The 23,256-nt window shown below is 39.7% G+C and overlaps 1 protein-coding gene across 1 annotated transcript in view; it reads right to left on the reverse strand.

Moving 5' to 3' along the window:
• Positions 1-23,256, reverse strand: part of nsmfb (NMDA receptor synaptonuclear signaling and neuronal migration factor b) — a 73,288-nt gene that overhangs the window by 23,260 nt on the left and 26,772 nt on the right. Inside the window, exons 5-14 of the mRNA XM_085180756.1 lie at positions 23,054-23,059; positions 19,496-19,564; positions 14,188-14,240; positions 12,832-12,921; positions 12,151-12,278; positions 11,972-12,055; positions 8,720-8,753; positions 8,365-8,435; positions 7,393-7,472; positions 4,442-4,544 (exon numbers count right to left, since the gene is read on the reverse strand). Coding sequence (XP_085036882.1) covers positions 4,442-4,544; positions 7,393-7,472; positions 8,365-8,435; positions 8,720-8,753; positions 11,972-12,055; positions 12,151-12,278; positions 12,832-12,921; positions 14,188-14,240; positions 19,496-19,564; positions 23,054-23,059 — 718 coding nt within the window. The remainder of the gene's footprint in view (positions 1-4,441; positions 4,545-7,392; positions 7,473-8,364; positions 8,436-8,719; positions 8,754-11,971; positions 12,056-12,150; positions 12,279-12,831; positions 12,922-14,187; positions 14,241-19,495; positions 19,565-23,053; positions 23,060-23,256) is intronic.

Below are 23,256 nucleotides of genomic sequence, written 5' to 3' on the forward strand. Positions count from 1 at the left end.
TCAGGTTGTGATTGCCCCAGAGGAGGGAGAGGTGATGAGCTGATGTTGGCATACAATAAGTCTAGTGTTTTATTATCGCTGGTTTGGCAGGTTACATATTGGGTGAAGGTGGGCAGAGTGGAGGACAGGGAGAGATAATTAAAATCCCCAGAGATCAGAAAAAGGGCCTGAGGATACTGTGTTTGAAATCCGCTGGTAACAGTTTGGATAACAGGAGAGGACATACACCGTTATAACGGTAACATGTGTAAACTCCCATAAGATAATATGCCCTCATGCTAACAGCTAGAAGCTCATTGTCCTTACTTCAGAGGACTTACTTCCTACCTGCTTCCCTTTTACAGTTAAGCACCCAGAATTACACCATCGATCAATTAAAACACAGCCAGACCCCCTCTTCTCTTCCATACCTTACTCCACACGTAAAGAGTGGATAACCAAATTAAAATGGGTGTAGCTGAAAGATGTATGAATATCATGTATAAATTAGTTGACATGAAGGGAAATCGAAATTGTAAAAATATATATAGATGTGATCTTAGTGAGCCCATGAGTTATATGGAGCAAATCAGCTCCAGAGCTAAATTTTAAATGTAGAAACACCATATGGTTTCAGAACATCAGATGGTAATAAAAACACAATCAAGGTAGGACTTAACACTAAATTATATCTTAATATGTCAATCGAGCATGCTTCTACAAAAGAATGTTTCGTTATAAAAATTGATTTTAGCAAAATCTGACACTTGGCAATCTTCAAAATCCAGCGCTTGACATTTTCTCATTGGTGGAGCTGTAGTTGAGCCCTGGCTACTTCAGTCTGTATGTTGAATGTTGAAGAAATTTGTTATGTAAGAATCAGTCTACCACATGTAAATATGTGTTTTTTTGTTTGTTTAACATAGTTGGACAAATTAAAAATTTTAAAAACATACGGTTTGTGACAAAACAGCAGTTATGTAGTATTTCATGATTCTAAAACTCCTGTTTTTATTGAGTTGGATTAATCCTAACTCTAACCCTATTTTGGAAAACATAGAAAACAGGCTTTTTTTTTTTTTTTTAATGTAGCTAATTTTTGTTGTGTTTCAGTTGAGTCTATACCTCACTGGGTCAGGCCTGTTTTGGCAACCAGTCATCACCATAAACCCATTTCATATTGATGCTTGGTAAGGTCAGTTTGAACTGATAAGCCAAAAAAATAAAATAAAATCAAAAGATCCCTTTAATACTATGTGGGTCAGGCTTATGTTGTGAAAAAAAAAGCAATTTCATGTACTATTGCTTATGTAGTGGCACCCTGGTTTAGTGGTTAACTCATTTGCTTTACACATGAAGGATCCCCAATTTGAGACTGGGAGGAGACACAAACCTATCCTAGTATATTCTTAGTACTACTCCCAGGCCTGGATTAATGGGATTATTGTGTCATGGAGGCCAAACTCTGTCAAACATGCAGATCGATCCATACTGTGATTGTCCATTAGTAAAAATAATGTCTTCTTTAGCACACTATTGTTTGCTGTCCTATCACTTGCAATGTATGTACTCGCCATAGCTGATTGGCTTTCTTTCTATAATTCTTAGTTAAAGTATGCTGTTGTAAAGTGATGACATAATTTGTATGACATTTTGTATGGTTTGTAAGCTGTTAAGTAACATGAAAACAGAAATTCAGGTAAAATCTAACTCTTTAAAATCTTCCTGAAGGAGGAGAATTAATACGATCCCTACGGATTGGCTTTGGAAACCCTTAAATAAGATGGCTGATAACAGAATAGTAGAGGTATAAGGACTGATGAGTGGGGTGGAGCATCTTCTCAGCTCAGCTCCGTCAGTCAGTCTATTAATAGTGGCTCTCCAGCTGAGCCTGTAGGAGCACACACAGGCAGCAGCAGGTGGAAAATTGTTAAATGCAGCGAATAAGCCCTTCCTTGCCACCGCACGCCAAGTCCACCCTCTTTGTCTTTGAACTGAATCACCGTGAATGAGAAGCCAAATGTCAGAGGGAGTGTTATAGTATGCTGCTGGGTGTTCTAGAAGGTACACATCCAACACACAATTAAACAATGATTCCAATAAATATGCCAGAAGCTGCATTTTGAAGCATTATGCATTACTTTCCAATTAGCGCTAACATGTTGTTGTGATTTCCATAAAATAAATCAAGAGTGGATGGAGATTAATGGCTCGCAGGCTCACAGAACTCCACTCACGATGGTTTCACTTTACGATTCAAGACTCTGCGGCTCAAAATGTTGACACTGTTGGAACTTAGAAAACACATCAGATCTCAAAGGGGAAAACATCATGCTGGATAGAAACACCGATATGGACTGGGAAATGTGTTAAATGGGTTGAAAGGATGCCACATTGCTCGATAGAAAATAAGATGGTCAACCTACAGAGTGCTGAAGTCAAAGACGCCCCAAAAATCAAAGTGAAAAATTGCTTACATTTCACTGCAGCAACTCAAAATGGTAGTTTGTAGGACCCCCGTTTTGTGTCCTGAGGGATCTCCATCCAGATGTAGACAAGAGCATCACTGAGCTCATGGACAATCTAAAGTGCAACCTGGCAGCATCGGATGGACAGAAACAAAATGTTCCATAGGTGTTCTGTTGGATTTATATCAGGTGAGCATGGGGGTCAGTCAGTGATTCCTTCATCCTCCAGAAATTGCTTGCATACTATTGCCACATGAGGCCGGGCAGTCACGTACCAGGAGGAACCCAGGACCCACTGTACTACAGCAGGGTCTGACAATGGGTCCTACCTGCCATTAGGTATGATCCGATACCTAATAGCAGTTGGTGCTGTTGCCTGCAGAGATCTGTGCATCCCTCTGTGGATATGCCTCTACAGGCCGTCACTGACCCACTACCATATTGGTCATGCTGAATGATGTCATTACTGGCATAACGTTCTCCCGGCTCCTCCTCACTTTCATACGGGCTCCATGGTGCCAGGCAGTGAGCACAGGACTCACTAAAGGATGTTGGATCCTTAGACCACCCTCATAAAGTCTGTTTCAGACTGTTTGGTCAGAGGCATTCACACCAGTGGCATGCTGGAGGTCACTTTGTAGCTCTTGCAGTGCTCATCATTATCTTCCTTGCACAAAGAAGTAGATACTTCTCAGTGTTGTTTCTCGTTGTTAGAGAATAATACAAGAATAATACAAGTAGGAATTTAAATTTTAAAAAGCTGTATGGTTTTCAAATTCTTGGTTGTGTGACACAGTGAAATGGAAACAGATTTACAAAAGAAATGTTGAAGTACCATAATCAAGTGGCTCATTTGTCACTCATGATTTTACTGAAGAGTTGAAAAATAGCTGCATGCTATACAAAATATCTCAGGGGAGAGATAGAGAAGCTGTAACCTCCTTCAAATGTCATATGCAATAACATCAGTGTCACAGAGTCATTGTTATAAAGCTGTCATTTAGTTTTTAATTAAGTTATGATGAAGCTTAAGTAAAAAGGTCCATGTTGTTTTTGCAATATGTACAAAATATCATCATTCATCAATATGTGCATTGTCTTAATGCACTTGAGATTATTTATAAATTTCACCATAATATGCCACCATAACAAGTTTTATAATTTCTGCAGTTACTTGGTTCCACTCCCTTCACAGTTTCACACAGTTTTTGAACACTACATTTAAGATCATTTAAGGTAACAAAAGTGTTCATTTCAGCTCATATTTGTGAAGTGAGGAAACAATTGCCTTTATGAGTTTTTACTACCATGGGGCAAAAGAATACTGCAGTAAGCAAATACAGGAATCAGTAATCGGCATGTGGAGATGGGCTTGCTGAATATTTTAGTGTGTGAGCACGTTTCATGTGCATATGCTCCATGCGATTGTATCTGCATATGGTAAGTGTCTGCCTGTCTCTGTGGGGGATAGGAGGGTTGGGGCAGGTCAATGTTTAGGTACTGATGTGAAAAAAGTGTATCAGTGTAGTGTGTGCACTGTAATTGTCAAATTGTAATTGTCACTGTAGGTGTCAAAAGTTACTTTCCTGTCATTCCAAAGTGCTGTGTATGCTTTCTTTACCCCACCAAGCACTCACACACACACACACACACACACACACACACACACACACACACACACACACACACACACACACACACACACACACACACACACACACACACTTATGCTGTGTAGTAGCATGGTGGTAAAGTTGGAATTTATCCCTTTGCATCTAAAATTCCTATTTGCTTGTAGAAAGTAATAAAACAAAAAAAAAATTCTCTGCATGTGCCTATAGACAGTATCTGGCTGGGAGTGCGTGTGCGTGCATATCTGTGGTATCAACTAAGCATGCTGCATATGCATGCAGACTGTTTTGGTCCACTTTTGCACTGAGTAGCGGACTATGGGGTTCTTACTTGTTCTCGAGGATACAAGCAAAGACAGCTACCTTTTCTCCATTAGCACTTCCCAGCACATAGCAGCCCATAATGTGGATGAGGTTGGGCTCTGGGTTCAGCTTGCTCATCAGCCTGCTGAGTCGCCGCCAGAACCTGGTCACACAGGAGAGGTGAGAGGTGACGACAATCAGCATAGGTGAGGGTTAAGGTTACAATAAAATACTATTTATTGCCAGTGTTTAAACAGATTAGCTTGCAGATTAAGAAGTAACTCTTTTTTTGCTTTCAATAGCCTGTGTGATTTTTTCTATTATAATGCAGATTTGATGCTTATGGTCTGTCAACAGTAGGGATGGGTATCGTTTAGGTTTTATCCGATACCGGTGCCAAACCGGTATTTTTGAAATGGTGCCGGTGCTTAAACGGTGCTCAAACCGGTGCTTAAAGAATGGAAAACACAAAATTGGTCCAAAAACCTCTCATGTTCAGTTGTTTTTTTTTGTTTTTTTTAAAGATAACAATGTTAGCCTTTTCTGCAGCTATAGGGCATATATGGTATCACTCTGGGCTGGAAGCAGTGCTTAATCAATGGAAAAAACACAAACGTTGTCCAAAAACCTCTCATGTTTAGCTGTTTTCCACTTTTTCTTTGGTCATTTTAGCCTTTTTGGCCAGGGTGAAGGGAGTATCTGCCATCAAACAAGAAGACAGCCGCATGTAACTACGACGGTGTTTGCTAGTTCACCTTACGTGCATTAATGTAATAACGTGGTTAGCCTACTCAACGTAAATTACAAACGAACAACATTAAGCTACTCACGCAGAGAAGAACGGCTGCTGCTGCCATCATCATCCGTCATCATTTCTGCTACACTGGCAGGGCTAGGGGCCAGGACTCTACTCTTCGGGTTTTTGGGGGATGTTGCTAACTCCGGGTCAATAACAGGCACCACACCCGCAGTAGATGTGCATGGTGTGAGGTCTCGCAGCAAGCTATCAAATACAGCGCATTTCTCGGCTTTAAAAAAGAAACGCTATGCATCGCCAGGTGTTTCATCCGATTTGAGGTGTTACCTCCTTTGACAGTATCACAGTATCACCTTAAAGCACTTGTTGCAGGCTGCTGAGTTTGCATATTTTGCTGTGAAGTACAGCCAGACTTTTGACCGCTTCACCTTGGGCATTTTTAATCTGTAGCTCTGCTCTAAAAGAACGTACGCACCTGGGCCCGCCTACTATCCCCGGAAACGTAAAATGATTGGCTAGAATCTAAAGTGTATCATTCCATACCAGTTGGTGGCGGTAATGCACCTTTCAGTTGTTTGCCAACCGCCAATACAAAAGTAAGGAACAAGAAAGTGTATCACAGCTCAGGAAAAAAAAGCACCGAAATAAAGCACCGAAATGTGCGCTGCTTTTCGGTCTGGTTACTACCGTTTATGTCAGAACCGGTGCCATCATGGCACCGGATACCGGTACCCATCCCTAGTCAACAGTGAGCAACACTAACTAGACCTGTGTTAGAAATAAAAACCTGTAATCAGTAAGCTGACCAGCTCTCAGCATAACACAGACTCAAACTAGACTTCCCTTATAAAGACCAAATATTATGGTGCTTTAGGTACTGTATTTTGGTAGTACAATGTTAATGACAATGTCACCAAATTGGGATTCCACCCACTTGGGTGGTTTTAAGGTTAAGCTAAAAGCTTAAAACTACAAGTGCACTCAAGAATGCATGTATTACACCCTATCAGACCCCATACCTTTAAAGACAGTCACCTCCACAGTAGTCAACCGTGGTGCACATTAAGACTACTCAAACTTGCTTTTGCATAATACTATCTAAAACAGATTACTGCAAAGCTGAAGGACCCTGCTAAAGCGAAGAAGCAAGAAGTTGAGGTGTCTGCCTAAGGTTAAGGTTTTCAAAGTGGGTTTACATGAAATACAGTCATCATATATTTAAATAACAGTCTTAACTATTTAAAAGTTAGATAACAGATAGCTAAAATACTCAATCTAGGGATAAAACCTGTTCCTGTTTCAGTCGTATTTGCCTGCCTTGTTATCTTGTAACTGCAAAAAAACAAAACAAAAACAAAAAAAACCCTTCAAAGCCTAATAGAGATCAGGACTACATGCAGAATCTCAGCTCACACATGAAAACATACTGGTGTGTGTGTGGGCAAATTAAAAAGAAAAGTGAGAATGAAAAGTTAATTTGTTTCATTAAACCACTATTAATGCAAACTGCATGGGGCCTGGAATAACTCTAATGCACTTTATATATTTTATTTTTATTGATGTCTGTTCCAATATTTTCTGGTCCCAGGCCTCTTGATGGTTCAATATTCCAAGCAATGATTAAGTTTGTAACAGCAGATGCAAATCAGACTATTTTCTTTCAAGTTCAAATTTCAAATGCCATTTGAAATTAATATTTTCAAACCACAGCAAGGACCGCAGTCTTAACTATGAGCATCCCTCTTTGCGAATCAGACTGTACTGATCTAAGCTGACACAAATCTTCTGTTGTTTTTGTGTTCATTTGAATTTGGCAGTTGCGACTTTAACCACATTATCCTTTGAAGAATTTTCCTCTTGGTTTTGCTGTGGACATTTCCACAGCTGTATTAATTATATTCACAATGAGAGGATCAGAACCCATTTAAATTAAACCATGTAAAAAATGTAAAAAAAATTCTTTATGTTATGTTATGTGTAAGATGAACAATAAACGCTTGACTTATGACCTTTAAGTTATAACCTATAAATTTACTCTTTTGCTACGAATGTAAAATTAATATTAATGCACTGGAGTGAATTCTGTCTCTTTTTTCCATTTCTTTTCATAAACTCACTGTTTGTTTCTATTCAATTCAATTCAATTCAATTCAATTTTATTTATATAGCGCCAAATCACAACAAAAGTCGCCTCAAGGCCTCTTCACCCGTACTTTACAAAAAAACATATATCCTTCCCTCAGGCAAGACTTACTGGATCATATCTTCTTCTTTCTCCACCTTGGCAAAGGTTGCCACTTTATTCTTCAGCAGGTATAAATGTCCCGGACCTCCCTGCAGAAAGGTGTCTGTGTTATGATAGACAACTTTGTACCGTACGCTGTAGACTTGAAAACTGATGGGGTTATTCCATCGCATACACAAAACTGTGAAAATGTCTTGAGCAGCTCCTCATTTCTTCATACTTAGCTTCAAAGCAAACAGGCTTTTTAAATTGTTCTAGAAGACAGGCTCTCCAGGTTTTCTGAAGATTATTCAAAGTTAGCAGCCTTTTTGCAAAAACAAATCATTTGGTTTTTTTTAGATAAATCTTTGGAAAATGTCAAAGATACCACAGGTCAAATGACATAAAATAGTACTGTTGCAACAACAATACAAAGACATAAAAACATTGAATATCTCACCATAGTGTTCAATGTCCTTAAAAAAAAAACAAAGAAAAAAAATGGACAAGTGGCAGACTGTGGTGCTATCCCGCAGCTTCCTAGTATTACCTGCATTTGAAAATCTTGTTGGAATTCTGATACCAAAAAAAAATCTGAAAAGGCTTAATTATGTGCAGTAAAATCCTGTCTGGACAGAAGAAGAAAAGGCACTCATACCAAGTACTGACTTTCATTAGAGTTGTATAAACTGTTGTTGCCTGTATTTCCATGTATGTTTGTACATGTTTCAATAAATCACTTCACCTACTTCTCATGCTTCATGCAAAATATATATAAATGAGGGATGGCTCAAGACTTTGGCACAGTACTATATAGCCACTATTAATTGATGTGATGAAGAGAATACACACACTAATAATTTCATTCAGGGATATCACTTATCAGTCAGTTTGTAATTAGTGGTTAGAGGACTATTGTGACTTAATAGAATGCTATTTTAAAGGGACATGTGACACAATGATGTCAAAATATTTTCATACTCTGTCTTCGTTTTCGCTCACCTGGCAGAAAATGAGCATGTTCCAGATTTTACAGCCTTTCCTGTAGGCAGTCAGCTTCTTCTCGATCTCCTCTGGGTGAGAGAGAAAGAGAGGTGTCACTTTTCCCACTCAGTCATAATGGTGACACACACAAATTGGCTGTCCATTGAGACACACACACACACACACACACACACACACACACACACACACACACACACACACACACACACAGGGGAGTGGAAAAACAATGAGTCATGTGTGCACTCCAGCAAGATGAAACTTATTCCACCCTCATCCTGTCCACATTTACGCAGAGTAATTTTCACTTGAGGTCTAAAATAAAATAAAAAAAACAAACAAGTATTGCACTCACCCAGAATGTCATCAAATGTGGCATGTTCATGGTCCTTTAAATAAAATGGAAACAACAAAATTATTCATTCAAAAACTGAATCTAAAAGAACAACAAGCTTGTATCTGAGTGCTGACTCTAACAGATAACAACATGATACACTTTTACAGCTAATTCCTCAGTTAAAGTTCCTCAGGTAAGGACCCCACCAAACAGTAAACCTGGAGAATAATAAGTTGTTAATGATAAAAATACCAATCAAACTTACAGTACACAATAATATAAGTTAATGATGATATTTTAGGCTAACTTCTTCCATCTTTTCAAACCACTGAGTGAGATTTGTTTCTGATTAGTTAGCTGTGAACCTGCTAAGTTGTGCTGTATCTTTGCTAATATCTATCCACCCGGGTCGCAGGGGCAAGAGCCCAAGATGAGAAGACCAGGCCTTCCTCTCCCTGGCCACTTTCTCCAGCTTGTCCGAGGGAACACCAAGGCGTTCCCAGGCCAGCTGAGAGATATAATCTCTCCAGTGTGTCCTGGGTCTGCCCCGGGGCCTCCTCCTGGTGGGACATGCCCAGAACACTCACCCAAGAGGCACCCACCCAAGATCCCCGAACCATCTCAACTGGCTCATTTCGATGAGGAGGAGTAACGGCTCTACTCTGAGCCCTTACTGGTTGGCCAAACCCCTCACCCTATATCTAAGGGAGAGGCTAGCCACCCTTCGGAGAAAGCGCATTTCCATCACTTGTATCCGTGATCTCATTCTTTCGGTCACCACCCAAATGTTGTGACCATAGATGAGGGTAAGGACGTAGATCGACTAGTAAACCCAGAGCTTCACTTTTATCCTTGCTCTCTCTTCATTACAATGGACCGGCACAAGATACTTAAACTCATCCACTTGGGACAGTAACTCGTACCTGACCCAGAGTGGACTCTCCACCCTTTTCCGGCTAAGGGCCATGGCCTCAGAATTGGAGGTGCTGATTTTCATTACTGTCGCTTTACACTCAAGATTCTCTAGTCTGAGCTGGAGGCCACCACCTGATGAAGCCAACCAAACCTCATTATCTTTAAAGAGCAGCGTTGACATTTTGAGACCACCCAAATGGAAGCCTTCCGCCACTTGGCAACCTGTAGAAATTCCATCCATAAAAATAATGAACAGTCACAGGACAACCCTGGTGAAGTCCAACACCACCAGGAATCAATTCAACTTATTGCCAGCTAAGCAGACCAAGCTATGCAACAGCTGTATAAGGATTAAATGGCTTGTAGCAACGCACCAGATACAGGCCAGACACACCATACTCCTGAAGCAGCTCCCACGGCAATTTTTGCTGCCCAAGCCACGTGGCCTAACAGTACTTATCAGCTGGCTCCAAAGTTGCACAGGCTAACAAAGCTTAGGAATTTAAAGCGAGGGACTCCTTCTTCAGAATGAAAGCTCCCTTCACCTGCGGTGACCACCACTGCGACAAGCAGCTTGGAGCTGCAACTCAGTGCACCAGTTCAGCAATGGTGGTACTGAACATGGTCCATTTATCCCCAGTCTCCCTCTTTGCTTTGCTAGTTTGGATATGTTCTGTATTCTTAGTGTTAAATGCTAACACATTTAACATCACATCAGTGGTCACATTAATTTGTGCTACACAAGTTTTAAAACTACTATATGTTGAAACCAGATATGATGACCATGAGGTGGATTTGACTGCGAAACTACAAAATCATTGCTGAATAACTTGTGATTCAAAAGTTGCTAGCAAATGAACATACGCTGCATAGTCATTCATTCTGATTCTTAGAGGAACCACAGTTCACAAGATAAAATTAATGTTGTATTTATGATTACCCACAACTAGTTATTGAGTCCATGAACTAATCAGAAAAGGGTTTTCTGAAGTCAAAGAGTAAGGCAGCTGAGGAGCCGATTTCCTAAAGATTTTGATACAACTGTATATATTTTTGTGAGGTTGACACTGCAGCACAAGAGCAATGCATGTCTCACTGTCTTACTTGATTTCTTTTAGTTAACTGTCATGTAGTTTGAGGATAGGCTAAATGCTAACTCATATCAATATTTAACACAGTACCTATCTTAAAATTAAAACTCAACTAATCTCTCTCTAATAGAATTTAACAAACAAACAAAACAAATCTAATGGTTTAGTCAGGAGCATTCATGGTCCTATTTTAGTGTGGTAGCATATGAATATTTGCTAATTAGCTCTAGTTGTTTGAGGCATATGGATAACGTAATAAATAAGTTAATAAACCAGAACAGTGGACAAAATAAAATGACTTGATATTGGTAAAAAAGGAAAAGCCAACATATTGAAATTTACCCTGATAGGAACATAAATTTTCATGGAAAATTCCACAGCAACCTGACCAGCAGTCGCCGAGATGTTTCAGCAGAAAACAGAAAACCAAATGGACTCTTTAGTGTTGCTAGAAAGGTCGGGAAACCATGGTTCTATAATGAACTGTCATTTAGGACCAAAAAAAAGAAGAATTTTGTATTTTGGCAGTACTTGAAAGAACACTGCACTTTCCGTCGTATAATTCTCTTTACTGGAAAATGCCAGCTGGTACACAGCAAAGGAGTGCCTTTATATTTTCATCTGAGCAGACAAACAACATGGTGCCACTTAGCAGAACCTCAAAGCCAGGCTGTGATGAGTCTGTATTTTGCGGAGGAGACATGTCACTTCAAGTGGATGATTGACGGTGCTTTTCTACACTCGAACAAAAATGAACTCTGAGCACTTGACTGAACGAATCATTTACTGAGCTTCCATTTGATCTTTGCTTTTAACTTGCAAACTAGAAGCTACTGGAAGTTTTAAAAAAAAGTCATTAAAGTTTCTAAATTGACTAAAATGTCACAAATGGATTTGTATGAAATTTAATACAGATTTTCAAGGTACCCACAGAATTCTAGTAATGTCGTCACCTGACTTCATGTAATGGTACTAACAGAAAAAAAAGATGAGATGGTTTTACTAAACAGACCACTCTCAGCACAGATTGCACAGAGAAGTTAAAACACTTATTTAAAGGCTCCAACCATTTGTATTTCAGCCAAATTTATGTTGGCTAGCTTGCTTTAAAAACCCAACAACCTGCCAGGGACAGACTCAAAAAAGTGAATCTTGACACTTATCCATCAGCTCCTGTGGCATCTCATCAAGAAACAACACCAAATAAAAATCTACCAGTCAATCAAAATCTATATGTAGTGGAAACTCACTAGCAGATACTCACATAAAGGATGGGGATGATGGAGGGGTCGTCCCTACGAATTATGTTGGGAACATATTCAGCCTTTGGGACCTTGGAAGATATCAGCTATGGAGAGAAGAAAAGCATGCAGATAGACTTTGATTGCACATATACTAAAACTTCATTAATCTATATGTTAATTTAATTGCCAGAAACTTCACCATGATTTTGGGGGGGATAAAGTCTTCTCCGTCGCAGGCCACTCTTTCCATTTCCCTCTCCTCCTCCCAGTCGGCATCCTCGTCCAGCCCTTCATCCAGCGTCCCTGAGGAGGTCTGAAGCTCGCCACCTGGTTCACACATAGGAACAAAGGGCGAGATGAAAGGATAATACACAAACAAGATTAGTAGAGCGGGGTGCTCCATTTGAAAACGCTGCACCTGTTATTTTCTTTTCCCAGCACAGAGGGGAGAAATGGAGGAGTTAAAAACAAACGGCACACGACACAAAAGGACACAATAACAGGCTCCTTATCTGCCCAGCCAGATACAGACAGATACAACACAAAACAACAGGCAGATGGACGACAGGCCGAAGGATGAGTAGAGCTGTGCGGATGGATGGTAACAGTTGAGTAGTGGTACGCAGAATAAAGCATACTTTAAAAATGGCAATATAAAATAAAAAGAGACAGCATGTTTGCGTGACAGGGCATCTGTCAGTCTGTGTTTGTTCTGGTTTTAATGTGTGTGCAGCCTTATTATGCTTGAGTGCAGTTGTCTGTGTGCTTACCTGTAGGTGTTTATACATAGATGTGTAAGAAGCCAAGTTTAAGAAAAGCCTAAGGTATAGATTGTATACCGTGTGTTTGCTTGTGAGTAACTAAGAGAGCATGGACTCACTGTCTCTGGATTCATGCAGTGACTCAGGCTTGACGGGGGTGGGGTCACTCCACGAGCGGCTGAAGCTCTTGGCTCGACGATCGACGAAGGCTGATGAAGTTGGGGGGAGGCAGAGAGTGACTCACACGCACACATATATACAGTCTCCAAAGGATAATCAAACCCAGTAATCAAGAGCTCTGTCTTATTGACCTAGCTTGTGAATCAGTCGATTCCATTGTCCCTGTTGGATATCAGGTCATGTTGCTTCATATTAACAGAGCAGTAAGAGTTTACATTGTATTAGCAAATGGTTGATCATTTTTCAGTTTTTCTGTTGTCCTAATGATTCGAAGATAAAAAAGTAATTAAAATTGAAAAAGTTGTTTAAACGAAATTGCAATAATGCACTTTTAATTTATAGACATTGTTATATACAATTTAATACATATTGATTTCTTTTATCAGTATTTTTAAGTAGTTCAGACTCTCTGCACACCTGATAGGTGTGTAGAAGGTAGAAAAGGGTTAAAAAGAAACATAACCTCCACCACACACTTTCTTACTTAACACCATTTCACTGAATTGTGCTGTTTCAGTGCAACTGACCTTCATCAGATACAAAGCGATTATTATTAGTTTTTTAGCATTTTTTGATCACCCCATATCAACCAAGTCTGGTCAATGGATGGATTTCACAGATTTTCTATGAACATACCCAAAACACAAGTATCTTTAAATTATTAAAGCATTACAGCTGTATTTTGTTTTGTTTTGCTTTATGTTTGTATTTTGTAAATATTTAAACCATTTGTAATAAAAATGTATACAATCTCATCATCAAAGTCTTGAGATTAGCCTGGTGGGAGTTCAAACCAAGGACGCTTTTTCCCTTAATGTCAAATAACAATGTGAATATATTTAGAGGAAATACTTTACACATTAAAAAAGAAAAAAAAACCATATCAGATATTTAAAAAAATAGCACATACTCAGAACTGCACAGCTAAACAAACACCACACATAAACTAGCTGGGATTCTGTCTTGTTAAACAGAAATTGCCTTTCAGTTCAATATAGTGCACAATCAATATCATACAAATGGCACAAGTCTCACAATAATGAACAAATACAAAGACCGTCTAAACACTGCATAGCAATAAAATTGCCATCAATTAGGAGTTTAAGGAATAATGTTTAGTATACTCTAACAAAATATATACACACGTCCACACTACTGATGCTACATGCATAAAGCATGAAAAACATCAAATGAACATCCACTGTGATGTCATGGTACACACTCGAGAGCATGAATGCATGGTAGTGTTTTGACAATGCACACACATGCCAACAGAAACAAATGCAAAGACTCACTCTGGGCCTTCATCCTGCGACTGCCCACCATCCGAAGGTGCTTGCGAAAATTTCTATCAATTTAGAGAAAAAAAGAAGGAGACGAAGCATATCAAGAATATAAAAAAAAATAAGAGAGAAAATGCTTCAAACTTAAAAACATACATAGAGAAGAACAGAGCAGAAGATGATGGGGCATCTTGATTAGGGTCAGGCTACTGATAAATTACCAGTGATCACATCTAAATATCCAGTGGGTGTTTTGTGCATATGGACTGAAATTCATCTAGGGTTAGGAAGTGGGGTGCTTAACATCGAAACATTTAATAGAATTGTCACCTGTTTTAGCCACTCAAATAGAAAATCATTAAAAAAAAAATCCCCAACAACAAAAAAGTGGATGTTAATTGGGAATAGAGGACCAGGGGTTTAACGGTATATTTTATAATGTAAAAGGATTGGCTCTTTATATAGGGCCTTTCTACTCTACCCGAGCAGACAAAGTGCTTTATACAACATGTCTCGTTCATACAAGCACTTTTCCCCTTATTTCAGTGTATTCTATCCAACATTCACACTCCAATGGATGCATCAGAGATCTACTTGGGGTTCAGTATCTTGCATCCAGGGATCAAACCACCAACCTTCCAATTAGTAGAGACCTGCTCTACCTCCTGAGCTACAGCCACTCCCCAACTTTCAAGCTACCATTGAAAAATACAAATGTCCAAAAACTTCATCAGTTCACCATGGTTAATAATCACAATTACCTTTGTGTACTATCTTTGTGTGAAGTATCACTGACAGTGAGCTGGTGTTTGAGGTGAACCCTTCCAGTTCATGGCAGATGTCCGAACTCAAAAGCTCAAAACAGTAAATAAAGTCTGCAATTTGTTGTTTATTTTTCACAGTTTAGAAAAATCATCACAGTTTTCTTTGGTTGCATGGTAAAATGTTAAAGAACAGTTATTTTATTAAAATGAAGCAGACTTGCAAAAGTCTGTTTTTAATTGACTGATAATTATAGTACAATATAGATTGTATTGTTTTTGCACGTCTTATCCACTGCAGATATGCAGCTGAGCTTCTTGGGGCTTAGACTCATGTCTATTCTTCTTCGTGCTTATGTGGATTCCCTCTGGTTACTCTGACTTCCTCCTATAGTCCTAACACATGCATGCTAAGTATAGCATAAAGGTTCTAATTTCTTTTTTATGAAAAAAAATAAAAAATTGAGATAAATTCAATGAAAATCAGACAGGATTAAACTGTCCCACTGACATCCTGAAATATGTACAAAGGTTTTCCGGATTCCATGAAATTCTCCCTGCTGCTCTGTTCTCGTGAGAACTGGATGAACCCAGAATCTCTGTTTCTTCCTTCACTTGTTTAGAAACATTACAACATTCTCATAATCGCTTGATGTTGACTCCATTTTTGACTCCAACAATGTGACATAGAGGGTTCAAATTGACATCATAAGTGCATCTACTAAAAATCTTGGAGGAGTTCAAATCACAGTCACCTCCACCTCAAGATCAAGCTTAGAGGTCAAGTTTTGTGAAAATCTTATGAATGGCATAACTCAAGAAGGAAGTCACTTTTCATATTTATACCAGGTTGAGGGTGAGCATTGGTGGCCACCAGTATTTGTATTTGTATTTGTATATATATATATATATATATATATATATATATATATATATATATATATATATATATATATAAGCATGCCGTGTTCCCCCGCAGGAAACAAGCATCGAAGGCGTTTGGAAAGGGAGGGGGATGAGTGTGTGCTTATCAGTGTAAGTGTATGTGTGTGCGTGTCCATAGTTCAGCTGAGACAGTGTCCTTCGCCCTGCCAGGCTAAGTAAACAGTCCTCCAGCCAACCCAGGTGGCCTTGCATGGGATGGGAAGAATAGTCATCACACAGTCATTATCATGGAGTGTTTGTTCGGCTCCAGCCTTGGGCCTGCAGCTGGCGCTGTGGTGGTGTCCGCATTATGATGTTGATGTTGTTGATTTTTCTTTTATGCGAGCAGCTCAGGAGAATTTCAAGCTGTTCTTTAACACTCTGACGCTGGTCTCTCAATCTCCCGTTGGAGAGCCGCGAGCCTCCCCATGATGGTATCAAACTTCTGTTCCGTGGTGTTGTCATTCTTTTGATTCTGAGACCTCACAACTGCAGTGATCCGTTCCGCGATCTGATCCAACTTTCGCTCAAGGGTCTCATTTTGAGCAGGCCTCTCTCTGATGTATCCCACCATACGCTCAATGGTGTTGTTTTGAGTCTTCACAGCAGCTGTAAGCGTCTCCAAGGTGTTAACCATGCTGCGTTCATTGTGAGAGGTCGCGCCTCGTCCCATCGCTTCGATTCCAGCGGGCAGCCTTGGGGGGGTTTGAACAGCCGGTTCCGCTCTCTTATTTCTCCGATAAGCCAGGGCCAAGCCAGCTCCGATCAGTAAGAACCCTGCTATCATGGTTCCGAATAGGTAGATATCTTCAGCGTCCTCGATCGACAGTCCCGCCAGGCACATGACCCTCCAGTTCTGCCACCCGTCCATCGTGTATCCGGCAGGGAAAGTCCCTCCAGGGCACTCGGGCTCTCCCGAGCCCAGACTTCTCGTTGAGAAAAGGGTGTCAATAGCATTCAGAGACCAGTTGATGAAATCCATAATTCTCTTTTAGGTTTTAGAGAACGACAGTGAGAGAGTGTTCCAGGGAAAGTAATACACACGAGACAAGACAAGGACACAGAGGCTAAGGCTAAAAGATAACTTTGTGGTTTTGTTTGTGGCATTGGTTTGCTTCTACTTCCTAGAGGTTAAGCCATAGATTCTATTTTGTTTTATGTGTCTATTTTGTCTTCCTTGCTGTTGGGTAGCTAAGGTTACTTATCTAGCTTTCTGCAAAAATCACATCAAAAATAGGATGAACGGGTAAATCAGTGTGTGGACTCTTCTGCTCTATGTAGTTGAGGCACATGGTACTGTGATAAGGTTCAAGGAAACTGATGAGAATGGGTCGCAACCCTATAGCTAATTATTTATAATAAGCCCCACCTCTATTAAAGGTTGTCTGCCCCATATAGTATCTGTTTTTGGTGGCACTGCACAAAACTGGGTGCACCCTGGACAGGTCATCAATCTGATGCAGGGGTAACATAGCAACAAAAGCAACTACCAACATAATTTTCTAGTTTCATCATGGCTAAATAGCAAAAAGAAACATGCAAAAGCGAAATGCAAAGCTCACATCCCTACATGCATCATTTAAAGATATTTGAATCCAGAGCACAGTTGGAGGCAATCCAAAAACACCCCTGACATGTCAGTGTTGATTGCAGGAATGGTGAAGGCAGCGCCTAAAATAGAGAGATGACTCAGAGGAGAGGGGGACCCATCCGTCAGTCAGAGTTGTATTTTCATACTGTGTGACAACTAGCTTTTTAAATCTACCACCTGCACACCAAGATAATAAAGTCAAATTCCTGCCAGTATATGTATGTGTGAATTCATATTTCTGCAAATAAATTGCCCCTAACCTTCGCTTTCCTGCTGTGACCTTACAAAACACTTATTCAACCATGAATAATTTAATTTTTGAAACTAACTGAGATGTACATTTCTATTAAAAGCATTGCACTCTATGTGACACGCACGCATGCGTGCGCGCGCGCACACACACACACACACACACACACACACACACAAGCTCATACAGCATATGGAATGTCTCAGCCTTGGTGGATGTGAGGCCCGTTGCCAAATATTGATCAATTCATTGGCTTTGACTGCCAGCCACAGAGTGCAGAGCTGCAGCAATATATTGACAGACCCATTTTTACACTTCAGTGTTCAGTGAGGAACATTTATTAAACCTGCCACCCACAGCCTCCACAATTCACGACGCACACACACACACATGTGATTGCCCCGTAGGTAGGGATTGGAAGGCACGGTGAGTTCAGAGTTGCAGAGAGTCAAAATACACAAAGTGAATGTTCACCAGCAAACAGAAAAACACTTGAGTGCTGGGTTTACTGTGCGCTGGTTAAACATCACCCTATCAAGATTCAGATGGTCTAGATTAGAGTAACAGGAACATTAATACAGAAAGCATGATTAGATGTTCATCATTTTTACGTGGCTGACCTTACATCAAGGTCATCTTCTCTTGCAACTCTGAACTTTTTTCAGAGTTTTTTTAGGTCACGCCATAGAAGTCTGATCATGTTCCTTTGTAAATGTGACTGTGCAATAGAGAGTAGTTGTCCTCCAGTTTGTTGAAAAACAAAAGAAAAATGTTCATTTCATCGTGAGGAAGTGAATGAGCTTACAAGTTGTGCAATTAGGACAGCTGGTAAATGAAAATTGTGTGGTCATACCAAAAACTTCTCAATGAAGTTCTGCTATCACAGAATGCATGCACCATAGTTCAGGTCATGTCCAGTGAAGTCAATGTGCCATAATAACCATTGTATTAACAATAAATTTAATAACGCTGCATAGCAACAATTACACACAGATGCTGGCAGAGACCAGATCAGCTTTTTCAAAAAACACTTTTTATCCATAACAAGAACAGCAAAGAAACTATACAACAAAAAATGCAAATGCTATTTATGGTCTCCTCATAACAATGATAAGAAAAAATAAACTGGGCCAATAAGACATGCTTGTTATTACAGGGATATACATGTTAATGTGATCCCCCCCCCCCCACACTTTGTATTTTGCCAGTTCTCTTATCTGGGGATCATACTTGGCACTGGAGGTCTGGAAAATAACACTCTCAAGGAAAAGAGCACACACAGCACTATCTTTCTGTTGAACAAAACCCCCGTCATAAAAGACGATTTGGCGAATACGTGATCATAAAATTATATTTTTTTCGCTTGCTTCAAGGCCATATTTCACAGGACTGATTAGTTAGCAACATCCCTCTCGCTGGTAGGCTAAGTGATTTTTAGCCAATTACAAGTTGAACTCGGTGGGTGGGGTTGTTAGCTAAGATGCAATGATTAAGAAATGGCACAACTAATGTGTCTATGCAAGCTAATTTGTGATGTGCACTGGTAATAGATATTTATTTTTTACTGCACCTTCTCTGTGCATGTTGTGCCATCAGTTAACCCTTCGCGTGCCAGCATGAGTGCCCAGGGTTTCCGGCCCCTGGTCTACAACACTTGAAATATAAATAGAAACGAGGTTGAAAAGACTTATTTTAAAATCGGATAAAAGGCATTTCTTTTCAAGAAGTTGTTTTCTTTGTTGGGTAATAGGGTAACTATAACAGCACCACACAGGACAGGACAGGGCACGGTACCTCTCCATCATGGTGGCTGCCTCCTGCTCTCTTTTCCGTCTCTTTCTCTCAGCAATGCCTCGGAAAGCCCTGCCGGGACGTCAAAGCATTAAGTTGTTTTGTTTGGAAATATAGGTTTTCGTTTTAGCTGCGCCTGACAGCAACCAAGGATTTTTTGTCTGAACCCAATCTGACCCAAGGGCTAAAAAACTCTACTATTACTTGCTATATCTGGTGAGCTTAGAAATTAATGCAGCTTTTAAGTTCATGTTTGTTATAAACAAAGCTAACTAAAATGCCACACAGTAACAAAAGGAAACTAAAAAGCCCATAGGGTCTAGTTGGGTTCGGGCATAAAGTTTAGTTAGGGTGGTATGGGAAGACACTAAAGGTGTCAAAGGTGAGGGGTTTGAAGTCCAGTAGGGTTAGTGAGAGTTTAGTTAGCTTTGGTGAGTAGTTAAAGCACAGGGACATCTAATCCACCAAAGGCAGAGGACATTGAGGATAATTGCATGTACACTCACGCACACACACTCACAAACTACAACCACAATGTAGGAAAAGACACTGAGGGAACAAAAGACGATTTTATATTCATTTAAATATGAATGTTAAATTCTTTTTTGTGCAGCTTCAACAGCCATTATGGGATGTATTTTCTTTGGTTGGTGGGGTCTTATTATTTTGTGTAGGTCTCAAAAGGTCAAGCCTAATCAAGGCTTTTAGAACTTGTTGCCCTGGCTGTCTTCTGACCAATTTATCTCATCTTTATGAAAAGCCTCTAGGAAAGACTAGCTATTTCCTGATAGCATAGAAACTCATTGTGTTCCCTTACTTGTAGGAGGTTGAAAGAGAACCCAGTTAAACGTCAGAAATGGATTATCAGACCAGTGCTGAGATGTGACATCTCTGCAAACCTCTGCTTCACATTTTGATGTACTGAGAAATATTTCTGCACCAAAATTTTTGCAACACATTATTAACCATTCTGCCAAGTGTGTAACAGTATGCCTACACCGAGGTGCCTTTCCCAGTAGGGACAGTAATGGTTCTGACAGGGCGTCAGACATAATGAGAATCATCTGTGACAGCGTATGTCAAAAACAACGTCCGGTCCTACGGTTTGGTTTTCACCAACGGACACACAGACAGGCAGGCAGCTGATGAGCCCTGGGATGACAAAACATGCCTCATGAATTCACTGGAGTCTGATTATTATCCAAAAGCTCTCTGCATTGCTATTGCAGAATTTTTTCCCCTCGTGAATTCACTCACGTTCTGTTCCTTCTCACTGCAAAAACAAACAGGTTGGAAGAGATGTTTCCTTCAGCCTGTCCCTCCTTCCACCATCTGCTATCACCGGAATATTTAAAAGCTGACAGCCTACTTCCTCTATTGTGCGATAAAGCAATCCTGTAAATTTTCTGCCAAATTTATCAAGCAGCCAGCAGAGAGAGAAGAAGAAAAACAGATTTTTCACCGTCTTTGGCAGTAGGCACATGCAGTTTTATAGTTTCAAACAGTGGTTTACATAATCTTAAGCCTGTGAGGTCTAAGCCATCAAAGGTGAAAACACTAAAAGCAAAAGTCACCTACATATTCTGAGTTAAGGTTTGGGTTATTTGCTGATGATGGTGACTTAGACCTTAGAGAGTTAAATATGAGAAGATAAGTTATAATACTAAAGATCTGAAGATATTAAAGTATTGAAACTTAAGCAGTACTGGGGGCGGCTTTATGTCTGCTGACAGCTAGATTGGTAGTTGCAAATGAGAGTTAGCAAACATTTGAAAAAGTGTGTGATCTAGGTAACTAGAATTTCATCATGTCTCACATGATACATGGTCACCTTAAAAGTCTACCAAGAAACTTGGGAAAAATGTTGTTTCCAGAATTTGATCAACCAAGTCCAGTAATCTAAGTTTAATAGGAGTTCCCAGTTTACCTTAATAGATGGAATCATTAGCAACCAAAAAGCATTAGAGACTCTTGTTTATCTTTCTTTACAGCAAAGCCATACAGTCTACTTTTGACACCAGCAAGAACGGATATCACATGTGTAATCAACCTTATTTTTAAAAAAAAGACTAAAATTATCCCCTGGTCGTTGATTGGTCACATTGCAGTTTAGATTACTGCTTGTTCAAACACATAATGTATGAAAACGCTCATGTCCCTTTATTAAATTCCTTTAAATTCCTTTAAAGATAAGTGATTCACAGTCACATCCCCTGTGTGTAAGTAATGGTGTTAGATACTGACTAGACAACTGTTTTTGCAGAACATAGTGATGTGACCATAGATTGCTGGGGCCAGGAAAATAATTTTCCCAAAGAGAAATGAGAAACTGAGACTGCTACAGAGGGCCGAATATTCAGTCCAATTCTGCTCAATAGTAATTTTATTGGAAATGTTATCCCTTTATAAACCACTAATGGTAATAGTAGATGTTACAAGTAGGTCCTAATTGTGACCCCTTGGGAAAATCAAATGCCCACTCTTAGACTAGCTGGACATTGCCACCAACCCTTCTTGTTTTTGAATTCCCATTTTTGAAGCCTCAAGCTGGGTCACTGAACTGTTCTCACCTTAACCTCTTTGAAACCACACATTATAATCTGGTTCTTACTCTGAAACCATCATCACAATATTTAAAAGCTGACAGCCTACTAAAATACAGTTTACACTATCTTTTAGCAGGAGGCAGGTGTAGTTTCATAGAGTAAAAAAAAATAAAATCTTTTAAAACAACCAAAGTGTTTTCATGGAGATATGAATGTGACAGTATAGCTATGGAAGGGACAGGAAGCAAAATGTGCAAAGGATTGCACTGAGACATTACAAGAATGAAACAAAGGTTTCATTGGTGTTGTGAGGGACAAAAGAGGCAGGTGACGTGTGATTCAATCACATGATTTATAAAACACTGTAAAAACATGTCTGCTATTAGCTGTTCACTGCTTATAGCTAGTTAGCTATAGCTAACTTATCTCTGCAAGTTTTTTATTGTCTCCCCAAAAAAGCCTCCGCTGTGTTTTGTGAGCTATTTTTTTTGTGAGCTTATGCTGTGTTTTTCCTTTTTTCTTATGTGTTTTATTCAGCTTTTTTCTATTTGCCGTTGTTTTCTTAAGTTGTGTGCATTTGACCTTTCAGGGCTGCTGTATGACTCAGACCTCAGAGGGTTAAACAGCATTACTAAGATTTATCTATAGACTTATGCACAAGAAAACAGCTTTGAGTTCATGGTTTTAGTTTTCAGACATAAAAACTACACTGTCTTTATCAGAAATATATCAAAGGAGTTAATTTCAACAAAGAATTGTTGCTATTTAAATAATGCTTGGCATGACCTACTTTTCATTCCTACCGTACCAAACCTTCCTTGCCTTTAATCTTACATCCACATATTGACATCCCATCCAGCAGACACCGAGGTTGGGGGAATAAGGACACGGTAGACTGACTAGCACAAAGCCACATGAGGAACAGAGTTCAATGCGAGTTACCTAACTGGCATAGCAAGAAAAAAAGAAAAAGCAACAAGGAAGAACAGTGGGGGCGTTTGAAAGATTTACTCACGATATTCTACAGTCGTGGTTTGGAAGGCCGCCACACAGTGTGGAGAGGAAGAAGAGGAGACAAAAATGAAAGAGAAGTTAGCAATAGGGCCAGCCAAATACTCTACATACCCAAATTTTGGAGTGAGATTTATGTTCCAGTTCTCATTTTCAGGAGAGACAAAATGGAAGAATCCTACCTATAAATAAGTGAGCAGGGACTGG

The sequence above is a fragment of the Neolamprologus multifasciatus genome, chromosome 12 (assembly GCF_963576455.1).
Source record: "Neolamprologus multifasciatus chromosome 12, fNeoMul1.2, whole genome shotgun sequence".
NCBI lineage: Eukaryota > Metazoa > Chordata > Actinopteri > Cichliformes > Cichlidae > Neolamprologus > Neolamprologus multifasciatus.